This window comes from Mastomys coucha, unplaced genomic scaffold, assembly GCF_008632895.1.
Source record: "Mastomys coucha isolate ucsf_1 unplaced genomic scaffold, UCSF_Mcou_1 pScaffold16, whole genome shotgun sequence".
NCBI classification, from domain to species: Eukaryota; Metazoa; Chordata; class Mammalia; order Rodentia; family Muridae; genus Mastomys; species Mastomys coucha.
Genome location: NW_022196898.1, coordinates 78,064,492 through 78,088,276, shown reverse-complemented (window position 1 = coordinate 78,088,276; position 23,785 = coordinate 78,064,492). Strand labels below are relative to the sequence as shown.

General features: G+C 40.3%; 1 protein-coding gene across 21 annotated transcripts in view; it reads right to left on the bottom strand.

Annotated features, from left to right (window-relative positions):
- Col25a1 (collagen type XXV alpha 1 chain) overlaps window positions 1–23,785 on the bottom strand; it is a 407,882-nt gene that overhangs the window by 38,949 nt on the left and 345,148 nt on the right. For 18 of the 21 annotated variants that reach the window (XM_031375495.1, XM_031375508.1, XM_031375514.1 and 15 more), the window contains 7 exons: window positions 15,601–15,663; window positions 12,722–12,790; window positions 11,903–11,947; window positions 9,879–9,923; window positions 8,944–9,021; window positions 1,944–1,967; window positions 1,095–1,139 (listed from right to left, as the gene is read on the bottom strand). In XM_031375495.1, coding sequence (XP_031231355.1) covers window positions 1,095–1,139; window positions 1,944–1,967; window positions 8,944–9,021; window positions 9,879–9,923; window positions 11,903–11,947; window positions 12,722–12,790; window positions 15,601–15,663 — 369 coding nt within the window. The remainder of the gene's footprint in view (window positions 1–1,094; window positions 1,140–1,943; window positions 1,968–8,943; window positions 9,022–9,878; window positions 9,924–11,902; window positions 11,948–12,721; window positions 12,791–15,600; window positions 15,664–23,785) is intronic. The other 3 variants (XM_031375504.1, XM_031375515.1, XM_031375502.1) reach the window with 1 other exon arrangement.

Below are 23,785 nucleotides of genomic sequence, written 5' to 3'. Positions count from 1 at the left end.
AGGCTATGTAAAGAACCAGTTAACGCACTCTATATCATACATTAAAGTTATATGTGGAACACATTTATGATACACAGAAAGTATTTTGGGAATTAGGATCTGTGCTCAGATCTATGCATCTCATGTGGACAGGAGCCTCGGCAGTACTCTGTTTTATAGTCTTTTAATAGAGAAATAAATCTATATTATTGGACGTTTGTTTTTAAATATCCAGAGAAAGTTCAAAAGCTGATGTGTGCATGGATGTGTGTGTATGTATAATAGGCACAGCAAATAAACCGATGTAAGGAGCATAAATAAAGGCTGAGTTTTGAAACCACTTGAATCTCCTACAAGAATCCAATGACGAAAGTCATATTTCAACACGTGTAGCTCAGTTCTGAAAAGCCAGAATCCCCAGACATGTGTTAATTGATCAAACATGGTTGAATGAAGGAGCTTTGGTCTGGAGGGTAAAGCTAACACCACCAACAAAACCTAGGTATAATCAAGAAAGTTTTGGCTTGTCCTGTTTGTGGTTAGCAAGCGTCATTGATAAAACGTATGGCAGAAGGTTGGAATAGATGGGATACAGAGTGGAAAACATTAATGTCTCATTTGTGGCTCCTAAACCTGTCAGTCATTTATGACTGCACCCTGGGAAGGCTCTCCTTGTCCTTCTCTTACAAAAGAACTGGAAGCTAGGTTCTCTCTTAGTTGCAAGAGTAACTCCCTTCAACACGCTTCTGCTTCAGTACTTACCTTTCCACATGGGCTGTGTTTAGGGTTTCTTTACATTCATAACTTCTGTGAAACCTGTGCGTTTCCTGTTTCCTGTTCCGTACTTCCCACAACACCCTTTCCTAACTTCACGTCATCTCCATTTCACTCCTCTCTGTCCTCATCTTCCTTTCTTGCTCTGGACTTCTCTTCCTTCCCTTAGCTGACACCCCGATGCCGTCTCCTCGGCCTCTGAAACAGCATTTCTCACTTTGCTTCTCTAGTATTTTGGAAGACACATTTTATAAAGACTTGCATTTCTTAACATTGGCATCTCTGCCCTACATGTGATAAGTGGAAACATGAAAGGAGGGAAAGAAGGAAGGAAGCATAACCTTTGGCCCTTGTAGTCCTTGAGGTCCGGGAGGTCCAGGGGGGCCCTGAATCAAGAGAAGACAAAGTTGTAAAGTGTGCCAAGAACACACGTTATAATTTCAGGCTTTAAAACAATCACACATATCACACAGCTCCATTATTTCTATCATAATTAGATACATCTCGGTACTGGTTTTCAATGGTGCAATATTTTATCAGTTACATAATGACGGAAGCTGCCAACCTGAGTTCTGAAGTATTCGAACACTCTCTAGGTCACCATGCTACAGATGAAGCTCTGCCTGGGTAGGACAGTTGACAATCGCTGTCCTGCGTTCTGTACACATCTTCTTGTGATGAGTTAACTGACTGATGCCTTCTCTCCCAAGCCTTCTACCTCAAAGACTTTGATCTCCCTCTCTCTCTCCCTCTCCCCCTCCTCCCCTACTTCCTCTCTTGAAAGAAAGACAGGGTCTCCTCTATGTAGTCTGTAGCTGTCCTGAAATTTGCTATATAGACCAGGCTGGCCTCAAACTTACAGAGATCCACCTGCCTCTGCCTTGAGAGTGCTGGGATTAGAGGCATGCACTGTCACATTCTGACAAAGTTTTGATTCCTAATCTACAAAAAGATCAAGCTATCTTACTAACAAGAGGCTAACATCTTTTAAAAAAAAATAACAAAACGATTTTCTCTGTACTTTCCCACAGGACAGTAGTTTAACTAGGTCAAGTGTTTTAAAGGGTTAATAACACAACATAAAAGTGAACAGCACATAAACCAGTCGCTACATTAGTACCACTTCGACCTGCATGCACCGGCACTAAATTCAAAGTCACAAACCACAGAGATCATGCAAAAGGAGTTACCGTGACAGTTAAGGTGGTAATCCTCTGTTGGGAAAATGGATCAACAAAGACAAGAGTTACCTATTTTGTGTATCCAAATAGAGTGACAGATTTCTGAAAAAAAAATCTACTTCTAAAATATATTTTGGCAAGTCAAATGTCTTGGGTGTAACAGAGAAGCTATAACAAACACGCCATCCTATCATACTCGTAAAGGGTTTGAAAACATTTTTTTTAGAATTTTATTTTGAAAACTGTAAGAAAACAAAGTACAAAAATTTTTGCTTACCTGATTTTAAAATTATTATAATTAAAGAAAATATGTAGTCAAGTAGCTATAGGCTAAACGGTTGTCAGCCTAATTTTGAATTATGAAATTTGCTATTGGTAAAAGTTCCATTCTAGACAGGAGTTTGATTACTCTATAGAGTTTTTTTTTATTACAATCAACTTCCCATGTTCTATAACCAATGAAACTGACATTGAACTAATCTATTTTGTTGAAATGCTAAATATTTTAACAAACTATATCATCTCAAAGCATGGACTCTAACACATGATTCCAGTTTTGTGTATTTACTAGTTTTTATCTTGTGCTAAGAGCTTACTAAGAGCTTACTGAAACAATAGAAAGGTGTCATTTCCTATTGAGGACTTTTGGTTATAGAGAGACCCTGTCTGATCACGTGTAGCCCTGAGGATCCTGTTCTAAATCTTGCCTCATTGTGTTCCACCTCTCTCCATTCCAATTGGGTTCAACAGTTGTCATTTTTGTTTAATATTGTTGTAAAAATGAATGTTAACATTATCTGCTCCACTTTAAATCTGCACGTGTTAGATGATTAAAGTCCCCGTTGCATAATAAAAGCAGTCAGTGTGATTACTGCTTCAGGTAACGAAGCAAAAACAGTTTGTTGTTTCTGAGACAAAGTCAAAATGTTAATAAACCATGAGCAAATTTTTGTATGTATCCAGAATTTTACGTCATCAGATAGGTACTGCACAAGGCAACACTAATGCTATTTTAAACAGGTTTATCTAGACACAAAAGTTGGATTCATAGCGATAAGAAAGCTGCTTTACTCTAGGATGTTAATGATTCATTTACTAACACAAGGAAATTATAGAGTAAAGAGAATTCCTTCACCGCTGTCCTAGAGAGCAGAAATACAAAATTTTATGTAGGTGAGCCATTTTACAATATGAGTTCTCAGATTTTCTAACAAGGCCATACATAAATTCACATCCCTACATCAATAAACACAAATCTGTGATTGCTTATCCCTTCTCTTGAAACTATTAATGCTAATAACATTTTTTTTAAAAAAATAATGAGCTGCATAATGAAAGAATGTCATTAATGGCAAATGAACTAACAGAAGAAGTTTAAATGATATACTACACAACCATTAGGGAGACTTCAAAATTGTGAGGGTTCCACGGTAGCCAAGAGGACCAACGGTGATAGCAATCAGCTAAGTTTTCAGACACAGCATCTTGTTCTCCGCTTGGAAGCAGCCATGTGCAGATCACAGAGTGGTCCTAACATGTTGGCTCTTCAAGTTAAAGTTATGTATGCCCAGCAGGACTCCCTTATGAACTCCAGTAATGATTTGAAAGCTAGAATTTTTGGAAGTGAGAGAGAAAGACATGAAATTCCACTGGGATATGATCTGAGATAGGAGGGAAAGCTCATGTATCAGTCTGATGCTTTGTGATTTGTTCAGAAATGTTTGTATGAAAGCCCTGCCCAAATTATAGGCTATTTCTTCACTTTTTATAACGATGTAAACTTAAGCTCCATTTTGCTGAAGCAGGAGACTACTACTGGAAGTCACGACTTGTCAAACTGCGGAAACCGACAGGCCATGAGGGGACCCTAGTCCCAGCTGATATATGTACGCTATAACTCTCATACCTTAAGTCTCGGCAAACATCTAGGAAGAGGGACAGAAAGATTCTGAGAGACAGAGCACTACACCTTCTTCTGTGAGACTGTTCCTTCTAGCTAGGACAGGAAAAGGATACCTGTAAGATCATCATCATGGCTGCCTAAACAAGACCTAAGCAAGTCCAGCAGCTGATATCCCACTGTGGGATGGGGACTGCTCCCAGGACCTTCCACTCCTAGATGAAGCAAGCAATTAACAATTTCTGAGAGGAGTACTAGTATTCTCTAGGAAGAAGCCCCTTAAATGATTATCTAATACCAAGGGATCAGCTGGCTGTATTTATATGTAACAAAAACAGTTAAAAGGAAGAAGAGGAGGCTATGAGTTTGGGAGTGTGTTTGTGGGGTGTCAGAGGGGTTAAAGGGAAGAGAGGAAAAGGGAAATGATGCAATTGTATTTTTAAGATTACAAAAATTATCTTTTTTTTTTTTGAGACAGGGTTTCTCTGTATAGCCTTGGTTGTCCTAGAACTCACTCTGTAGACCAAACTAGCCTTGAGCTCAGAAATCTACCTGCCTCTGCTTCCCAAGTGCTGGGATTAAAGGCATGCTCCACCACTGCCTGGCCCACAAAAATAATCTTGAATTACAGTACAGACAGTGTTAGTGATAATTTTTTTAAAAAGAAACCTAGAAAACAGAGATGTTTTATTGGGAATTGTGAATTTTTAACCATCTTGATTGAAAGCAAAAGGCTTAAGGCAATGTTCACATAAACCACAATCTCTTTTGTTTTTGTAGACCAGTATAATTTAATCATCCTTCCAACCAAACAGACACAAGAGAGTAATTTGCAAAACCAGAACATGGACAGCACATGTTAATTTGGGGAATGTGGACATTTCACTATGGGGAAGACAAGACCAGGGAGTCTGGAGTAGGACTGGGCAGGGAGGGAAGGGGTCTGGGCCGTTGAGATAAACTCTGTTTTATGCTGCTTGGTGTCAGAAAGAAAAATAATGAGATGCATTAGGTTTTTATTTTACTCGATAACTTCAGCTCCAGTCAAAAGCATACACTAAGCCGTTTGTTATATGAGTTTAATTTTGTTTCTCGTTTAACTACAAATGAATGGATGGAAATTATAAATACCAAATTCAGAATGCCAAATATCTTTGGCACATAATATGCATAGTGCTTCAGCTGTTTTATCTCCTACATCAGACACTGGACCCAGAAAAATTACTTAAACTACGCTCGATATTTTTTTCATAATCTGAATTATTTCACAGAATAGCAATTTTTAATCAAAGCCATGTGAAATTTATAGTTCTAATGTGATAGTGTAACTGTAATACATTTATATCCATGTAGTTATTCTAGAGTTTTGGACAAACTGTTTCTTTAAAGGATACAATCATGAAACAAGCGTCATCCATCATTGGCTAGAGATTGAGGAGAATAAATGTTTATCAGCTCCCTCTTCCTCTAATGCCCTGACTTGATTGATTTTATTAGAGACCCTTAATCCACTAGAGTACTCTGTTAGGAAGATAAACAAAGAGCCTTCAACCGAAAATGACTCTAAGCTCTTTATAAACACAGCATATGGTTTCCCCAACAATAATACATCATTAGGTTGGGAGACAGTATAAAATCATTACTGTGACGGAAACAGACTGCATACGCTTTACAGTCACACAGAACTCGAGATGAGAAAGGGACGCTGGGAGTGTGGATCTCCTCATTTTAAGAAACAGCTGTCAGATTTATTTTCCAAAAAGTACAGTGCTTTTGGGAACTTTAGTAAGAACTGTTCAGGAGGTCTTAAAAACTACCCTCAGGATAACTCTGCACTTCCTGAGCTCTTACAAAAACATCGACTCCATTTTGCAGACAAGGCCAGTGAAGCATAGATACAGTGATTCCCCTAAAATGACCCATCTCGTATGTGGTAGAGGGAAGAATGAGCTAGAAATGTCCACTTCGGTATAAGCTTAGCCCATATGCCCACTCATGCAAGGAACGCTTTAAAAACACTTCAATACATGCCAGTCAAATTGGAGGATTTCTTGGAAGAGTAGAGCTGTGGATGCCTCTCAGGATGATTTGGAGGAGAAGTGTCCCCCCCCCAACCCCCCACCGTGGGCTCGTGTATTTGAACGCTTGGTCCCCATGTCTGTGCTGCTGCTTGGGAAGGACATAGAACCGTTAGGAGGTAGAGCTTTCCTGGAAGAAGTATGACGCGGTGGGCCTTGAGGGTTTAGAGCCTCACCCCATCCCCACAGCTATCCCTCTCTGCTTCCTGAGTGTGAACACAATGGGGACAGCTATCCTTCTGCTCTTGCTTCCACACCTCCACTGGCTTTCACCATGTCTGTTCTACCATGATGAACTCCATCCCATAGGAACTATAATCTGAAAGTTTCCCTCTAAGATTGGTTTTTTTTTGGGGGGGGAGGGGGCCAGGTACTCTACAGAACACAGGAAGTAACTAGAACACAAGTTAAAGGAGACGAGGCCTATGAAGCAGTTGGAAGTGGTTTAAGAGAAACGTATAATATTGCTAATAAAGTTTAAGAGTGTTCCCTATTTTACTAAGTAAGAATGTTGAAAACATTGTAGGTCCAACGACAAAAAACAAACACAAGAACAAAACAAACAAAATCAAAAAAACAAACCTGCCTGTTCTTTGTCTCGCCGTATAAAATTATCAACTTGTAGTGGGAAAGGGAAACATTTAGAAAATTGGCTCAAGAAGTTAACAACAATCCCAAGGTTTGTGTTTAAGCCACTTGTAATGAGGAATGCTAAACCAGGCTGTTGGCTGAAAATACTATCGAATCCATGTCTGTCCAGATAGGAAACATGGAAATAAAAAAAAGCCAGCAGCGGTAGTGAAGTCCACATAAGCTATGAAAATTAGACCACATTGGCAAAATCACGAGGATAGAAATATTAAAATAGGTATAAAGTAGAGGGACGTAGTTAAGGCATCCTGTGTGTTTTTAAGCTAAGAAATGGCTTGTACACAGAAAGTATAATCATTCATCTAATCACTAACTGTTCACTGCACATTTACAAGCCCAGGCAATATAAACATAGGACATATTTTCTGTCACCAAGAAATGTAGAGCATGGTATTTAAAAACCAAAACCAATTCTGTGATTAGAGAATAATCATATGTTACAATAGTAGACCCTGACTTGTACTGTATGGACTTAGAAGAAAAACCCAGCTGGTGACAGCACTAAATTTATGACCAGATTCAAGGATAAAAGACAGGAAAAGTAATGAATGAACCTAGGCAAAAGAGATTTGTGGAGATACGATAAAAATGGCCATGTAATGGGAAAAAATATCTTGGAAGAAAATATAGCAGGGTAGAGCCTTAAATGATGTCAGATGGAGGAGTTTGGTCTTGGTCCAGTAGGCAATCAGGACTTATAAAGAGATTTTTAGCAAATTACAATAATAAAAATAATGGCAGCTTATGAAAAAAAATCAGCCTTAGAGGCATTCACAGGTTAGATCAGAAGGGCAAGGAGATACCAGGGAGGCAAAATTGGTCACAGGATTGGTCTGGTGTTAGATATGAAGTAAACAGCCTGTGGACCAATATTTGGGGATGTACAGGATGAGTATGCAGGGATGCTAAGCTCTTGCTAGAACAGATTTCAAGAACAGCTGTAAGATGCTTCTAAACCTTCTGTCTTGAGCAAGAGGAAGACACATGGTATCAGTAGCCTCTAGCAGTTAGTTGATAAAGATGAGTCATGTACTAGGTGGGAAAAGTACCCAGCAGAACAGGGTGTCTTTGTGCAAGTCAGTCAGGAAAACATGTGGTCATGGAGAAACTCTTCCAAACAGCTGGAGCCATACATCAACAAGACCCCAGAAATGGCAGAACCGACAGGGAACAGCTTGCTTCTACACAGAGGAATAACTGTTGTACCTAAGGAAAGACCAGAGACTTCAGGCTAGCCAAAGTCAGGATGGGTAAAGTGTGTGGAATACCGAAAGAGAATAGCTTTGCTAGAGGAAACAAAGGAAACAACTGAGAGCAGAAGGCCAGCTAAGGCAAAAAGACTTTTGAAAGGACAGCGATTCGGTAGAAGTGTCACAGGAAAGTTGAGGGCAATGATTATTACAGACTTTACCTGAGGGTCACTACTTGGTGGTAGACAGTATGATCAACATGTATAAAACAGAAAGGACAAATAAGAAGCAAGGGCAGGAGGGCAAGCTACTCTTTTTCACTGAGTGAAAAGAGATAAATGGAATAGTAGCCACAGAAGCAGCCTGAAGACCACAAGGTAGCCTTCTAAGTGTAGGACATATACTTAGTAATTGGCTCCCAATAGCGCAATGAGGTATTCCCAGCTCATACCTTCATTTCAAATATGGAGAAATAGAGGCACACAAAAGTGAAAAGAACTGGCCAGGTCACTTGTCTGGTAAGTCAGACAGATGAAATCTGGACCCAACTGATTCAGTTCACCTCCTGCTCAGCTTTGTTAAATTACCTCTCTGAGCAAGGAAGCAAACATTTGCCTAAACGAACATAACACTTATACTTGACAAGGTTTAGGAATATTTAAAAGTAAAAGGGAAACAAAAGCAGGAATTTATAATGGTACAAATTAAAGATTACTGGGGAAGGAGACAGGTGGGCTTCAGAGGGAGTAGATGTGCTTCAAGGAAGTGGTGGACAGAGAAGTCAGCGGTGAGCTGCATGGGCCAGTTGTGGTGGTTTGAAGGAAAATGTCCCCCATAGGCTCCGGTATTTGAACACTCAGTCCCCAGTTGGTGGTGACATTTGGGGAGGTGACACAGGCGATACAGCTGGAGGCGGCACATCCTGGGGGCAGCAGGGTTTGAGAATTCAGAGCCTCACCCCACTTCTGGTTTATTCTCTGCCTCAGGTTTTCAACAGAAGATCTGGGCTCTCAGCGTCCTGTGTCTGATGCCATGCCTTAATGCCATTATAAATTCTAGCCTTCTGGAACCATAAGCTAAAATAAGCCTGTTTCATAAGTTGTGGTTGGGCCTGGTATTTTATCACAGCAACAGAAAACCAACACACATATCTGTGTGTCATTCTCTGTGTGTAGAGTATAGCCACTTGCCTGTAAGGCCTCATGGAGGTTGCCATTGTAGTCTATGATCTCAGTGGCTCCTGGATCTCCCTTTTGCCCAGGTGGACCCTGTGACCAAAACAATCCAAGAGAAAGTCAAAGGTGTTAGAATAATATACAAGATGGTTGTAAAAGTGGAGTAGCCTGAGGCTCCCTCCCTTGACTGTTATTTCCTTACTAAGACACAGGTGCATTTCAGAATAATAATTGCATTTAAGTTTCGTTCATATTGTAATGGAGAGGGACCAGCTCTAACCTCCTGTCTATGGTAGATATGAAACTGATTTCAAAGCACAAGTTAACTTTGCATCTTGGAAATTATTATTGGCTGTCTTTGTATTCATTAGGATAACCCTAACCCCCTTCTACTCATCCATACGTCATAGGTTGCTTCCTCATTCCTTAAGACTAGAGCAACACTGAACAGGGCTCTGTAGGAGATGCTTGGCTTCCCCACAGGACTGTTATTCATATGTCCCAATTTATCCAAAATTAGAGGGAATGGAAAACAGAAAAGAATATTATAGTCCACAAATCACACTCCCATTCAAGACTACTAGAGCACACGTCTCTCTCTACACATCTAGACTTTTATTCTACCCAGTGCATCTCCTGCAGAACTTGCATGACCCATATCCTATTCCCTGACTTTCCTGAGGCGTATAAATATATGGACTATTGTCTTAACTGGAAAATGGGAGTCTCATTAGCTGGGTAGCTGAAGGATTTCTACTTTTTGTTCCAACATAGAGCATGTTGTATGGTAAGAATCTGTGGAGCACCTGCTCCTGGATGACAAGACAAATAGCGAGGATGCAGGCAAGGATCCCACTAATGCTTTTGGTGTGCACCGTCTGTTCAGGTGCTGCTCACAAAAATTACACGGACATGCCTTTGAATCTGAGTTTGGACAAGAAAACACTCACCCGTGGTCCCAGAGCTCCAGAGTCTCCTTTGTCTCCACGATCACCCTTTGGCCACAAAACAAAACAAAAAGACAAACAAAAAACCCAGAAGAGTAAATGAGCTGGAGGACCACTGCTATGGAAATCGATCACCTACAAAGAAGAGTCATTTGGTACCACACAGCAGCACTTTAAACGGGAACTGCACACGTAGGAAGCAACCATCACCGTCACGCCAACCCTTCTCGAAAATCAGGGTATCTTGAAGCAATCAGACTGGCTGTGTACTCTCTGGCTGGGTGGGACTTGCAAAAGCAAAGTGAGAAATTTCCATGGTGCCTGAAGCGACCTTTATCTTCAGACTGAACAGGGCCGCTCTCCTCTGAAGGAGTCTGAGTAAAGGGAAAAGGGTCAAGCCACCACGGCCACTGTTCCCGGAGAAGAAACAGAATAGAGATAATTGGGACAGGAAGGAATAGAGAGCTCATTCTAGGGAGAATGGGAGTGTAAGGTCGGAGGCTAGACCTCCCTCTGATGCTAGAGATCTACCTGCAGCGATTTTAACACTCGTGTTGAAGTGGAGAGCAGCCAGATAGAGCGCGTTGGCCAGGCTTCCTTTATGCTCCCCTCCCCTTCTTCTCTTTCTCTCTGCACCCCCTTTCTGCCTTCTCACTTTTTTCTTTCAAAGCAGTAAGAAACAATCTCTGGGATTTTATTTACAGTGTCATAACCCCACCTACAGAGATACCAAGAATAGTCTAAACTCTCCAAATGATCTGACATTAAATAGGCAAGGAGTAGAAAACGTTTAAATCTTGGTGTATTTAAATTAAAAATAATTTAAAAGTAGAGTTCCTTTCTATATGAAATTGAAATCATCTCCCTGTCTGTAGACAAGGACCACTGAGGAGCAGGGCACTGCACAGTTACAATTCTTCCTATGCAGGTTTTACTACTAACCCAGGCCATAATAGTTAACGCCATCCATAAGGAATTAGCAGGCTCTAATCTCTAGGGAACTAACAATCTCTAATCTCTAGTCCCACTTTTATATTTGTTCTGGTTATTAGCTAACAATATTTTAAGCGACACTATACATGCTATTTATAAGCATCACAGCGAAGGGACCACTGCTATTGGTGGTGACATTTTATTTTTATTATTATTTAACGAGTGTGCAGGTGTCTGCCTTGAGTCACAGTGAGTGTGTGCAGGTCAGAGGACAACCTTGTCTGTGCTCATCTTCTACCTAATTTGAAACAAGGTCTCTTTGGTATTTTTCCACAGTGTGGGCCAAGCTGGCTTCTGGGAAGTCCCTTCTCTTTCCTCCTATCTTCCTGCAGGAGTGCAGGAGCTTCAGTTATTTTGTGGATTCTGAGGATCCAAACTCAGAGCCTCACATGTACAGGAAGCAGTCTTACTGACTGAGCCAGGTTCCTAGTCCTAGGGTGACATTTTTACCTCTCTGAACGAAGTCAGCTAACAAACTAAAGTATAACACGAGCATTTGTCACAAAGACAGGAAATGAAAATGAAGAGCATACAATATATAAATTATCCATTTTCCCAAGTAAGCGAGTCTCAGGAAACAGGAAATACATCCTCTCTTAAAGAATAGTCTGAAGGGGGCTAGGGAATGACTCAGCATAGTCTGAAGGGGGCTAGCGAATGACTCAGCAGGTAAAGGCACTGGCCACCAAGCCTGACAACCTGAATTCCATCCCTGGATCCCAGGTCATGGAGGGAAGGGATTGATTCCCATGGATTATCCTCTGACCTCCACATGTGTCTTGTGGCACACAGCACAACACACGCACACACACACACACATACACATTAAACAAAGAATAGTATAAAAAATGAGATCAGACAAAAACAAAGGAAAAGAAGCCAAATGTCTGGTGATACAATCACACAGACGAACGGAATGTAAACCCCCCAAAAGAAAAAGGATTTTTATCTACAACAGGATTCTCTGTGGACAAAGCAAAAGACACAGATCTCGAAGGCCTGCAGTCACATCAAAAAGGGTGTAGGTTACTGACCTTTGACCCCTTTGGGCCTCTAGCTCCTGATTCACCTTGCTTCCCCTATTGTAAGAGAGTATGCAGATGAGAAAAAGAAGGACAGGGAAGGTAAGAACAGTGGCTCAGAATCAAGAGGAATCACGGACACACTTTACCTGCCCTGCCCGACACAGTGCTGAACAGTGTTGGCTATAGTGATACACGGCATACATAGCGCCACAGCAGGGGCTCCTTCCCTGGTCTTTGTCAACCTCTACCCATTATGACTTTGGGGACAGTTTTCCCTCAGTGGCTGGGGAGGGCTCTGTGAGCGACTCTTAGGCACAGGGCTTATACACATAGATTTCCTTCTCTTCAGAGACTACATCACTCCCTCTGTCTCCAAGAGGGGCTGGCTATTAGCCTAGCATGTCACCATGTTAGCTTGCATGATGTTTAGGTAAATAGAGATTGCGTAGGCAAATAAAACCTTGGCTCTAATATTTTCAAGGTGTTACAGGCCATCAAGTTACCATGGAAACGAACACAGCACCCGGCAATGAGGTTTTTTTTTTTTTTTTCCTCAGCCGGCTGTACCACACATTGAGTGATAATGTGTAACATAGCAGCACCTGTCCATTTACATCCAGAGATGCTATTACATTTCTTCACTGAGCTGCACGGAGTAAACAAGAAAAGTTGAGCTGCAAAATCACTAGCCGCCAGTGTGCATTTCAATGAGATGTTTGCGATTTGGGTTGTTTTTATATCTGCTGAAGAGTTAGCTGTGCGTTCTACAGCAAGAGGCATGCATTCTCAGACCAATGACTGCTCTCTGGTAATATAAGAATAACTGACCTTTGGCCCCGGGGCTCCAGGATCCCCTCGTTCACCTCTTCCAGGAGGCCCCGCCTCCCCACGTTCACCCTGTCACAAATCACAAAACAGATAAGTAGCAGCCATGCAATGGCTGTTCTCTGGCAAAGAATACAGGAGCTCAGTAAAACCAAGGTTAACAGAGCACTGCTGATTATCCACAGTGTACTGTACTATGTTAATCTCTGAACACGACTGATCCCGCTATGTGCACAAACCAACCTGAGAGTGTTAATTTTTGGTGCCGTCTTGACTGGGTCAGTGAGCTCCTACGGAGCGGCTAAAGCATTCTTTTGTTTCCATGAGGAGACTGCACATCGGTCAGTGGGCTGAGTGGGGAAGGCTTACCCTTAAAATAGTTGGCTTGGGATGGATAGAACAAAAGGCAGAGAACAGACAAGCTGTCTCTCCCTCTGGAGCTCCTTTTCCTGCCCATGACAGCACACTACAGTCTTCTGCCTCCATGGCAAGATTAGCACCAGGCACCCCATCTCAGACCTTTAACTGCTGCGTTGGAGTTTCAGTATCAGCTTCTAGGATTCTGAAACCTTCAGGCCTGGAGAGAGCTGCGTTCCTAGCATTCTTCTGGTTTGTGGATAACTGGCTTATCTTAGACATCTTTGCCTCTATAACCACATGAGTCAATTCCCCTAGTAAGCCCCCTCCTTAGCGGTGCCTATATTTATATATGTATGCATACATGTATGTACATACATGTTTACCTACCTAGCCACTGATCCACCCACCCACCCACCCATTCACTCATTGATGTTCTTCCTGTGTTTTTAGAACTCTCCAAGTAGTAATGCAATTCTTCCTTATAATCTCCATTTTATACACAAGGAAATAGTTTGTTAAATGCCTATTATTCAGCTATGTGAAAAAATGTAAAGACTTTTAAAGGGTATCAATAGGGTCTATTATTAATTTATTATTATTGTAAAATGGACACCTATTCATATTCTGTAGCAAATTTTAAGTAATTCTAGCAAATGTTTAGCACAAATGTTTAGTGGTGAAGTTCCATGCTTTGTGCCATGGTACCCTGTCTCCTTGCATCTGACAGAAAGTTTTCTAGGCAGACGTAGCTTAGACAAAGGCACAGAGACAGTCCTTGGGGTCATGCCATCCTTACTACAGATATCTAGAAGCTATTAATCTTTCCTTTTTAGGATCTATCTTCAGTGCCCTGCAAGTTAGACATACCATCTTTGTTCATTTATTTATTTATTTATTTATTTAGATCTATTATTAGGGATAAAAATCCAGATCATCTACAAAAATTGTAAAAGACCATTGCTGGGTCAGAATAGATGTTTAAATTGGAAATTTTCCCTCAGGATCCAACTCTTGTTAAGATAGGCAATTCAGCTAACAATTATGCTTAGAACATTGCTAAAAATGGCTTTCTGAGCATCTACTGGCTTGCAGGAATACCACACAGGTACGTCACATCCCTTTGCTCTCCTTGAGGTTCAGAGTAAAGTGTCAGCCCCTCAGAATCGTGCTGCGTTCCTCCATAACAGCAATCACTGCCAACTTCATGGCTCTATGTCTGGATCTCCCTGTCTAGGAAACTATCAAGTGGTACAGCAGTTATCCATAAAAAGCGTATTTAGGGATAGGTGACCCTACCGCCTGGGTTTCTTCTACCTTCCTCTCTATAGCAAAACTCTGCAGGAGATCCCAATGGCTTCCCCTGCTGGGACTTCCTCTCCTCCCATGGTCGTGGGTATACCTCTCTGCCTGGCCACCTTCTCTCCTCTCCTGGCTTTAAAGCTCCAAGATCAAAATAAATAAATAAATAAAATAAAAATAAAAAAAGCAACAGTTTTCATATCAACAGACAATTTATTTTCTCTCTAAGAAAGGTCTGTCTTGTGTGGATCTGTTCAGGCTTAAACAGAAAATTTCCATATTTTGCTAATGGGCCTGATAGCTCATTATGTGAAAGTGAGATTTCTTTGGAAAACAACCATTGCAAAATCCTACCGAGTTCCAGCCCCCTTAGGCAATGAATACTTTCTACTTACTAGGATTAAAGTTATTTTCACTTGACCAAAGTAGAAATGAGGACTAGTCTGTCTGAATAGACCATGACGTAGTTCTTTAACTATTGGAAATCACCCCTGGCTTATTTCTGGTGAATGCAGAACTCACCGAACCAGAGTCTGCCATGGTTTAAAAATAAATGACTCTACGTTGATGTCACTTTGCCCCTTGGATTCATGAGTCTGTCACGAGCACAGCTCCATCCTCAGAGTCCTATCTTTTTATGTCTTATGGGTAGATAAAGCAAGAACTCCAGGCTTGAGACTACCTGCAGCACTGTATTCTTTTTGCGTGGGAGCATACAGCTTTTGCTTTCAGGGTCCTCTTTATGGTTGCCAAGAAGAACACTAAGAGATGTTTTTCATTATAGAATACTTCTGAAAACACCATTTAGGGTAGATCCTTGTGGAGTGCAGTCTTTAGACATCTCTGTGACATCTGTGGGGATGGGATTAGTGTCCAATTTACAAATGTATCCTAAAATGGATGAGGAAGAGCAGGGGATGGCCACCTCCAGCCCTTCTTTCTGCTTAGTTACTTTTCCAGGCAGCTGGGAGGCCAGTGGCATCACAACCCTTACTGAGGAATCTAGAGGACAATCTTTAACAACTACTCTATTCCACCCACCTGCCACGATGCCTAAGGCTTCCTGGATATAATTTCCAATTGCATGCCTGGGTGGATCAGGCTGCCTCCGTTCTAAGGCAGAAATATCTGGTCACCTAAATAGTAGAGTCATCTCACCTTTTCTTTTGACAGAGATGACACAATTTTCACAGGAAAGTAAGGGGAATTAAAGGTCGACTTACTTTTGTTCCTGGTAACCCTGGTAAGCCCGGTTCTCCTTGAGGACCAATGAAGCCTGGTTCTCCCTTTAAAAAAGATGGCATGCAAAGGCATTATTCATCAGATGGTACACTCAGTTCTTCCCATTGCAATGCCATTTCCTTGATTATGTACAACTGTTCTAGCTGAGGTCAAGCCACTTACTATAAGATGATCATCAGTGAAAATTCAGAGCAAAGCTCCAGAGACGCTTTAGAAAGTGACAAGGATACTGGATAAATGAGTTTACGATAATTTCTTCTCTCATCGGTCGTCTGGTGTTTCTTGCCATTCATCACATTAAGACCTATTGTGTTTGGTTGGATGCGGAAGGGCTTACAAGACCACATTTATGTATCCATAGCCTTGTGAAATCTTTCCCCCTTGAGTCAAGTATAGACTCACTGTGTAAATCTGCTAACTAAGATATCCTGGGAGTGAAAGGACATCCCATCTGAATGAGTCTAAGCTGTGAAGAGTGGCTTCTATTTAGGGCACTGTCTCTCCTGTAGTTTCCCACTTGGGTCACTTGTTTTGAGGGGAGCAAACTGCTCTGCTTTGAGTAGCCGGATGGAGCTGCCACAGTCCAAGGGCTGAGGTCTGCCAAGAACCTTGTGAGGGAGCTTGGTAGTGGATGCTCCCTCCCCTTAGAGTCTTCTAAAGAGAACACAGCCCTGCATTCCTCATCCATTGCAGTCTCTTCAGGGACTCAGAGCCAGAGGCGTCTGCTATGCTCGGCTTAAACTCTTGCCTTTTGCAGACTATAAGCCAACTGTTTTCCTTTTTAGGATAAGGTGGTAGGTAATGTTATATAATGGAAACAATGGATATGGGCAGGGGAGCAACTTCATAATGTTCAGTTTCAAAGGAAAAAAAAATCCCTCTTCTTGCCATACCTCTCAAACATTATTTCTGTTACCTGGAGGGAATTCATCTGTGGCACAATAAATGGTACTCAGGTCTTGGAATAGATCTTCTAAGCCTTAGATCCCTCTGGGCTACAGGAATGGTAAAGGACGGCCTTTGTTGCTTGTAACTAGTCCCTTCTAAACATACCTGAACTGGTGCAAATGCTGAGACTCAAAGCAAGCCTCCTAGAGATTCTCAAACAGTAAGGAACCAATAGGATGGCTAGAAAAGTGGAGTTTTCTATTCTCTCTCTTAACCTAGGAGAGGGGGGAATGGCTGGAGATGGGATTCGATCACTAGATGGTAGAGATTATATCAGCCGTGCAGGAACTCTTAACTGAGAGGGCTAGCACAGACTTTGCAAGTCAGCAGACACAGTAATGTGCCAGGAGGGTAGGGCATTCAGATCTACAAGGACAGGGGCTCGTTTTGGCTGGTGGTCTTCTAGACAGTGCCCTATTCACTGGGACTTTTAAAATAATATTTATTATAATTTATAATAAATTATAACAGCAAGCACAGCACAGTGTTTTCCTGAACCATGACTCATTCAAGCCAATTCCTAAAATGGGTGTACTGAGAACCCCTAAATTAGTGATTTTCAACACGCAGGTTGTGACCCCTTTGGGAGTTCAAGAACCCCCTTCACAGGGTCACATATCAGATATTCTGCATATCAGATATTTATATTACAATTCATAACAGTAGCAAAACTTCAGTTATGAAGTAGCGTTGAAAATAATTTTGTGGTTTGAGGTCATCACAACATGAGGATTAAAGAGTTACAGCATTAGAAAGGTTGAGAATCACTGCCCTAAATTCATAGCCATATCAGAAAAAGTGCAGATAATCCAAGTAACCCCAGAATTTCCTACTTGCAACTGAACTGAAGTTAATCTTGCAGGATTGGTCCTAAAATCCATGACATCTGAGGCTAATAAGGACAGAGACAGAATAGGTTTCTACTGAAGACATCTAGTTGATGTCTGAATCAGAAAGCTAGAGACATGGTGTTAGAAAAGGAACTATATATTTGGTGTTAAAAAACAAAACAAAATAAAACAAAACAAAAACCTCAAACCAACCCAAATCTGAATTGGTGTTCACATTGTCATGATTATTCATAAAGTTTATTTTCTTTTTAACTAGTCAAGGGAAACAAAATTGCTTAAAGTATAAAATACATAACCAAAATTTAAAGCAAAACCCATAATGGTTCTATTTCCATATTTCCTGATTTATTTATGCTTGCATTATTTCTGGAAGAATTACTGGTATGATTGACTTCCCTCTAAGACAACTGTCACTGAACCTTGTTTCATGGAACTGGGAGTTAAACAGAAGGCAGAGAGTGTGTTTGATGAATATGTTAAAATTTCTGAATCTATGTTTCAAACAACTGAATATTTACAACATACTATATATATAAAGTAAGTTGTTGGGAACAGAATGGTGTCATCATGACAAAACATTTCAGGTGACACACCATTCACAGATTTCCTCTGACTTGGGCACTCAGAGAACAGGAGGAGAAGGGTTGGACCTACCGGTTCAAGTTGATGCTAAGGCTATTTCCTATAGTTCCTATTCTACTTGGTCCCATAGTCTTCTACCTACTGGAAGGGAAATCCTTGGCAAATATTTTGACACAACTCTTAATATTTCAAAATAAAAACCTGAATTTTTCAGAAAATCATTCATGAATAATTCAACCTTTAGCAAAACAATTTGTTAATTCATAAACAAAAATACTATTCAGGATACATTGACTTATAAATAAAACACTTTTAATAAAGTAATAGTATCTTACTGATACTGATATTATATGCTACAGTATATCTGAATATGTGCCTTCTCACTACTTTCAAGAACAATTCTGGAATGGATATTAGCATCATTGGTCATGCACTTATGTTCATAGTGTTCTGAAATTGTAATGTAGTGGCTGGATGTTTTCTTGTAAACTTGAACTCTTAACACTTTTTCAGGCAAAAAATAAAGTGATCTCTTTAGCCAATCAAATGGAAGCGTCATTAAAGCACACAAATAAAAAGAAGGGCAAAAGTTGTAGAACCTCATTCCTTATTTGAGTTAGTGTTTAGTTTACAAATAGGCATGCAATTGCATTATTCACAAATATGTAAGGCATTGCTATCTCAGCAGGTAGATAAAGGCATTTTCCTTCCTTTAAAAAACATTAAAATTTTTAAATGGAATGTCTGGGGTAAAATTACTTAATTTCAAGAGATATAACCCAGCAACAGATTTGATAGTATCACTAATTTTAGTACATGGTTTGAAAGGCTTTTAGTATCGTTAGTTGCTCATGATCACCACTCCAAAAAAGAGCACCAGTCACATACATATATCTTAACACATGCCATATTCTGATGTATTCAAGGCAAATCTCAACATATCTAGTTATAGGATTGCAAGTTTGTGTCTGTCTCCTCTGAGAGCACTCTGTAACTTTAGGGTCATGGCTCTATCTTGCTCATCTCGTGATGGGATATGATGGGATGGGAAGGAGGTACTTACTGGACTCCTCTCTCAGACTTTAGAAACTATTACTGATATAGGCAGGGCTTGAAGATCTCCACTAGGATCTTGGGTTCTTAACCTTTCTTATCTTCTGGGCTTACAGTAGTGGTTCAGAAAATGTACTGGGGAAATCCTGGCCTTAGACTGCTGAAGAGGGCTTAAAGGTTAGACTGTCCTTGAATATGCAAAGACTCTTTGCTTTTGTCCTTTAGCATCTGAGTGATGTGGCTTCAGATTCTGTAGGAGGGCTCACCTTTTAGACACAGCCACTTGCTTATATCAAAGAATATCAACAATTCTATCTAAATAAACTACTATAACCTTTCTTTGTCCAAGTACCTATCTGAGGTGTAGAAAATACTTAACCACAAACAACAGATTTAGAAATTGAATGTTGAAATGTCGATGAGAATTCAGCTGTCATCTTTTAAGCCAGACATTAAAGAGATTTTTATGGAGGGAAACCCCCTACATACCAATGTTACCTTTCTTACATTTTTTTCCTGGTCTAATTTGGCAAGATTGGGTTTTATTTCATACAATATGCAATTTAATTAACAATGAATAAAATGTCTCTGGTTTAATTTTGAGTAGGATATATTTTTTGTTTGTAGTCAGTTTCTTCAACTATTACCTATTCCCTGCCAAAAACCACCACCCCAAAATATCTCACTGTAATAGCAACTTGAATGTGAAGTCTCCTGCACAAAAGCTAAAGGGAAACAAAAGAACCACAGTAGCCACTACAATCATGCCCACCAGCCATGAGAGCAACAACCACTACAATCATGCCCACCAACCATGAGAGCAACAGCCACTACAATCATGTCCACCAACCATGAGAGCAACAACCACTACAATCATGCCCACCAACCATGAGAGCAACAACCACTACAATCATGCCCACCAACCATGAGAGCAACAGCCACTACAATCATGCCCACCAACCATGAGAGCAACAGCCACTACAATCATGCCCACCAACCATGAGAGCAACAACCACTACAATCATGTTCGTCAACCATGAGAGCAACAACCACTACAATCATGCCCACCAACCATGAGAGCAACAACCACTACAATCATGCCCACCAACCATGAGAGCAACAACCACTACAATCATGCCCACCAACCATGAGAGCAACAACCACTACCATCATGTTCGTCAACCATGATAGCAACAACCACTACCATTATATTATGTTCATCAACTATGAGAGCAACAACCACTAGAGTCATGTCCACCAACCATGACAACAACCATGTCCAACAACCAATGCCCATCTATATTACAAAAACATGAAGCAAAGATGGGAAATTTTTAGGAACGTTTTCTGAAATCTAATGGTTGCTAGAGATTTCATGACATCTTAGAATCCCATAATAAAGTCTTAATGACTTTCTAAGAGTAGTGGGGCCATATTTCTGATGGCTACACCCTATCTTCTACATGGTCACTAGGATAGCCTTCATAAAGGTGAGAGGAACCAACAAATCCTTAGCAGGGGTTGTTATTCCAGTGAAAAAAAAGGAAGGATGAGAGATAGAGAGAGGCAGTTTCATTTACAGAAATGGCTTGCCAGATGTTTCTATATAGACTTCCAGAACATACCATCTGTTAGGCAGAATGGTGGCCAGAAAGTCCTAACTGATTAGTTCTCACTCCCAGAATAATATCTGGTTTTTCATTTACTACTATTTACTTTATTTTATAAGTCATTATCAATTAGAGAAGTAAAATATATCATTTTCCTAACCTGTCTAAAAACTCTCTCTAGACCTAGTCATGTTTCCCTGATATTTATGATTCCTGAACAGATCTGATTTTCATTGTCCCCAAAAATAGTATAACGGGGTTTGAAAAATATGTGCTGATGTGCCTGGGTGCTAAAAGCATTCCCAATAATGTTGATTAATGTGTCTTGACACAGAATGCATTAGCCATACAGTGTTCTTCTTGCTTAAAGGCTAATTAGAATTCAAGTCAGCATGATACCTGCTTTGGAGAATTACAGCAATAACATTTGTTATATGAAGAACTGCTAGGCAGCCAGCTTTGGTAGTGACTGATTTCTGAAATTATTGAAGAGACCAAAATAAAGTAAAAGAAAAGAAAACAAAAGTAAAGTTTGCTCCTAAAACATGTATTTTTCAAGTCTGTCATTTTGATTTTGTTTTGTTTTATTTTGTTTGGTTTGGTTTGGTTCTGGTCTTAACAGACTTGCTTCATGAAGGACATGGTTGGAGGTTTCATTATGGCTGCTAAAAATCTCTGATTTCTGGTTGCATGAGTTTCCTGATGGGCCTCACGTTACTCACATCTTCAGTGGGGTTCATACTAGTAGGAAGTAGTCATAAGCAACAATAATGCACTGTGACCCATCCACTGAGGACTCCTTATTTCCTTTCCTCCATGAATTAATTTTACACCCCTACATTTATCTTTGTCAGTTTCAAGATGTGCTGATGTTTCTGAGGGCTGGACTCCATTCATCTCCATCAGCTTCTGAAGAAACCTTCGGTACTCAGAGAGCACTTAACCCTGAACATGCCAAGCCAATGTCTCTGTCTCCTGAAAACTGCTTCTAAGTCAAGGGGGACTTCCTATGATATGAGGTATTTTTTTTTTTTCTTTTTACCACCTTAGACCCTTCTGCTTCTTTTAAGTTCTTGAACTGATTGCCAGGTTTTCACTAAGGTGGAAGCCAGAATAAAACCATTAAACTTCAAGGAAGGTGAACCTTGAAGATATGGTTGCTACTTAAATAGCTTCTTCTGATTTAATGTAATATCTGCTATAATAGATCTTCCCTGTCTACTTAAAACTTCTCAATATGGTGAACTACTTTTATCTGTTGAAAGATAAAAGCAAGCATTGAAAATCTGTGGAAAATGTCTTGGATTAGGCAAGACAGTTCAGAACAGTAGTAGGATACAAAATCAACTCAGGAACTCCAGCAGCCTTCCTACATGTGATAAACACACCGAAGAGGAAATCAGGAATGAATGCTACTCACAAGAACCTCAGAAATACCTCGGAATACAGTTAATCAAGGGAAACGAAGACTTGTACGATGACAACTTCAAGACTGAAAAAAGAAAGTAGAAGAAGGTACCAGAAGATGGAAAGACCTCTCATGCTCATGGGTGGGGAAGATTAATGTTATCAAAATGGCCATCCTACAATCAGCAACCTACAGATTCAATAAAATGTGCATCATAATTTCAATTCAATTTCTCACAGGTACTGAAAACTACCTTAACTTTCATACAGAAATATAAAAGACCCAGGGTAGTCAAAATAATCTTGAACACCACCACCACCACCACCACCACCATCACCACCACCCCTGCTGAGGTCAGCATACCAGATTTTACATTTTACTATAGAGCTACAGTAATAAAAACAGTATGGTATTAGTATCAAAACAAATATACTGGCTAATGGAATAGAACTGAGGATCCACACATAAACCCAGACTCCTACAGTCACCTGATTGTTTTGACAAAGAGGCCAATAATACACATAGCACAAGAGGCAGCATCTTCAACAACTAGATGAATAATGGCCACTCAAACTGATACCTACATGTAGAAGAATGAAACTCAGTTGGTTCTTATGTTCTTAAAGCTCAACTCCAAATGGATCAACTTCCTGATGTCCTGATTTTGATAGAGCAGAAAGTAGGGAATACACTTTCCTAGAGGTACAGAAAAGGAAAATCTGACCAGGATCCTGATGGTGCAGTCATTAAGAACAACTGCTGGCAAGGGACTACCTGAAACTTAAATGGTGTCTGTATGGCAAACCATTATTTGAATGAGACAGCCTACAGAAGGAAGAAGAATCCTGCCCACCAATACATCTGTCAGGGGTTAATATGCAGAATATACAAAGAACTAAAGCAAAACAAAACCCCTAAATGTTAAGAAGACAAACAACTCAATTAAAAACTGGAGCATGGAACTAAACAGAGTTCTCAAATGAAGAAATACAAATGGATGAGACTTAGTTTTTAAACTGTTCAACATTCTTAGCTATGTAATGGAAGTGTAAATTAAAACTACTTTTGAGATTTTTATCTTACCCTAGTCAGAATGGCCAAGATAAAAAGAAAGCCAAAAACAAGTGATAACAAATGTTGTCATGGACAGAGGGAATGGGGAACACTTATTCACTGCTGGTGGGAGTGCAAACTGGTGCAGCCTTTGTGGAAATCAGTGTGGAGAGTGTTCAAAAAGCTGGAAATAAATTTACTATGTGATCCAGCTATAACACCTATAGGCATTTGCCCAAAGGACTCTATACTTCACTACAGTGACACTTGCTCATCCATGTCCATTCACAATAGCTAGGGACTGGAAACAGTCTAGATGTCCATCAACAGATAAGGAAAATATGGTACATTTACACAGTGAAAAATTATTCAGCCATCAAGAAAAACAAATTTGTGAGATTCTCAGGCAAATGGATAGAGCTGAAAGCAAGCATTCTTAGTGAGGTAACAGAGCTGGGACGTGTCAAGTTGTCCTTTTCCTATGAACAATCAGGAAGGAGGATGTTCACAGTGACATCTTGCATCCTCAAGACACTACACGGTTGCCTTTTGTGTTCCAGAATACACGTAGGTGGTAGGGAGGATGGATGGGTGATCTTAGTGCTTTTAATGGTTTCATTCCTTCATTCCTTTATAGGAGGATCTATAATTTTTATCTGTA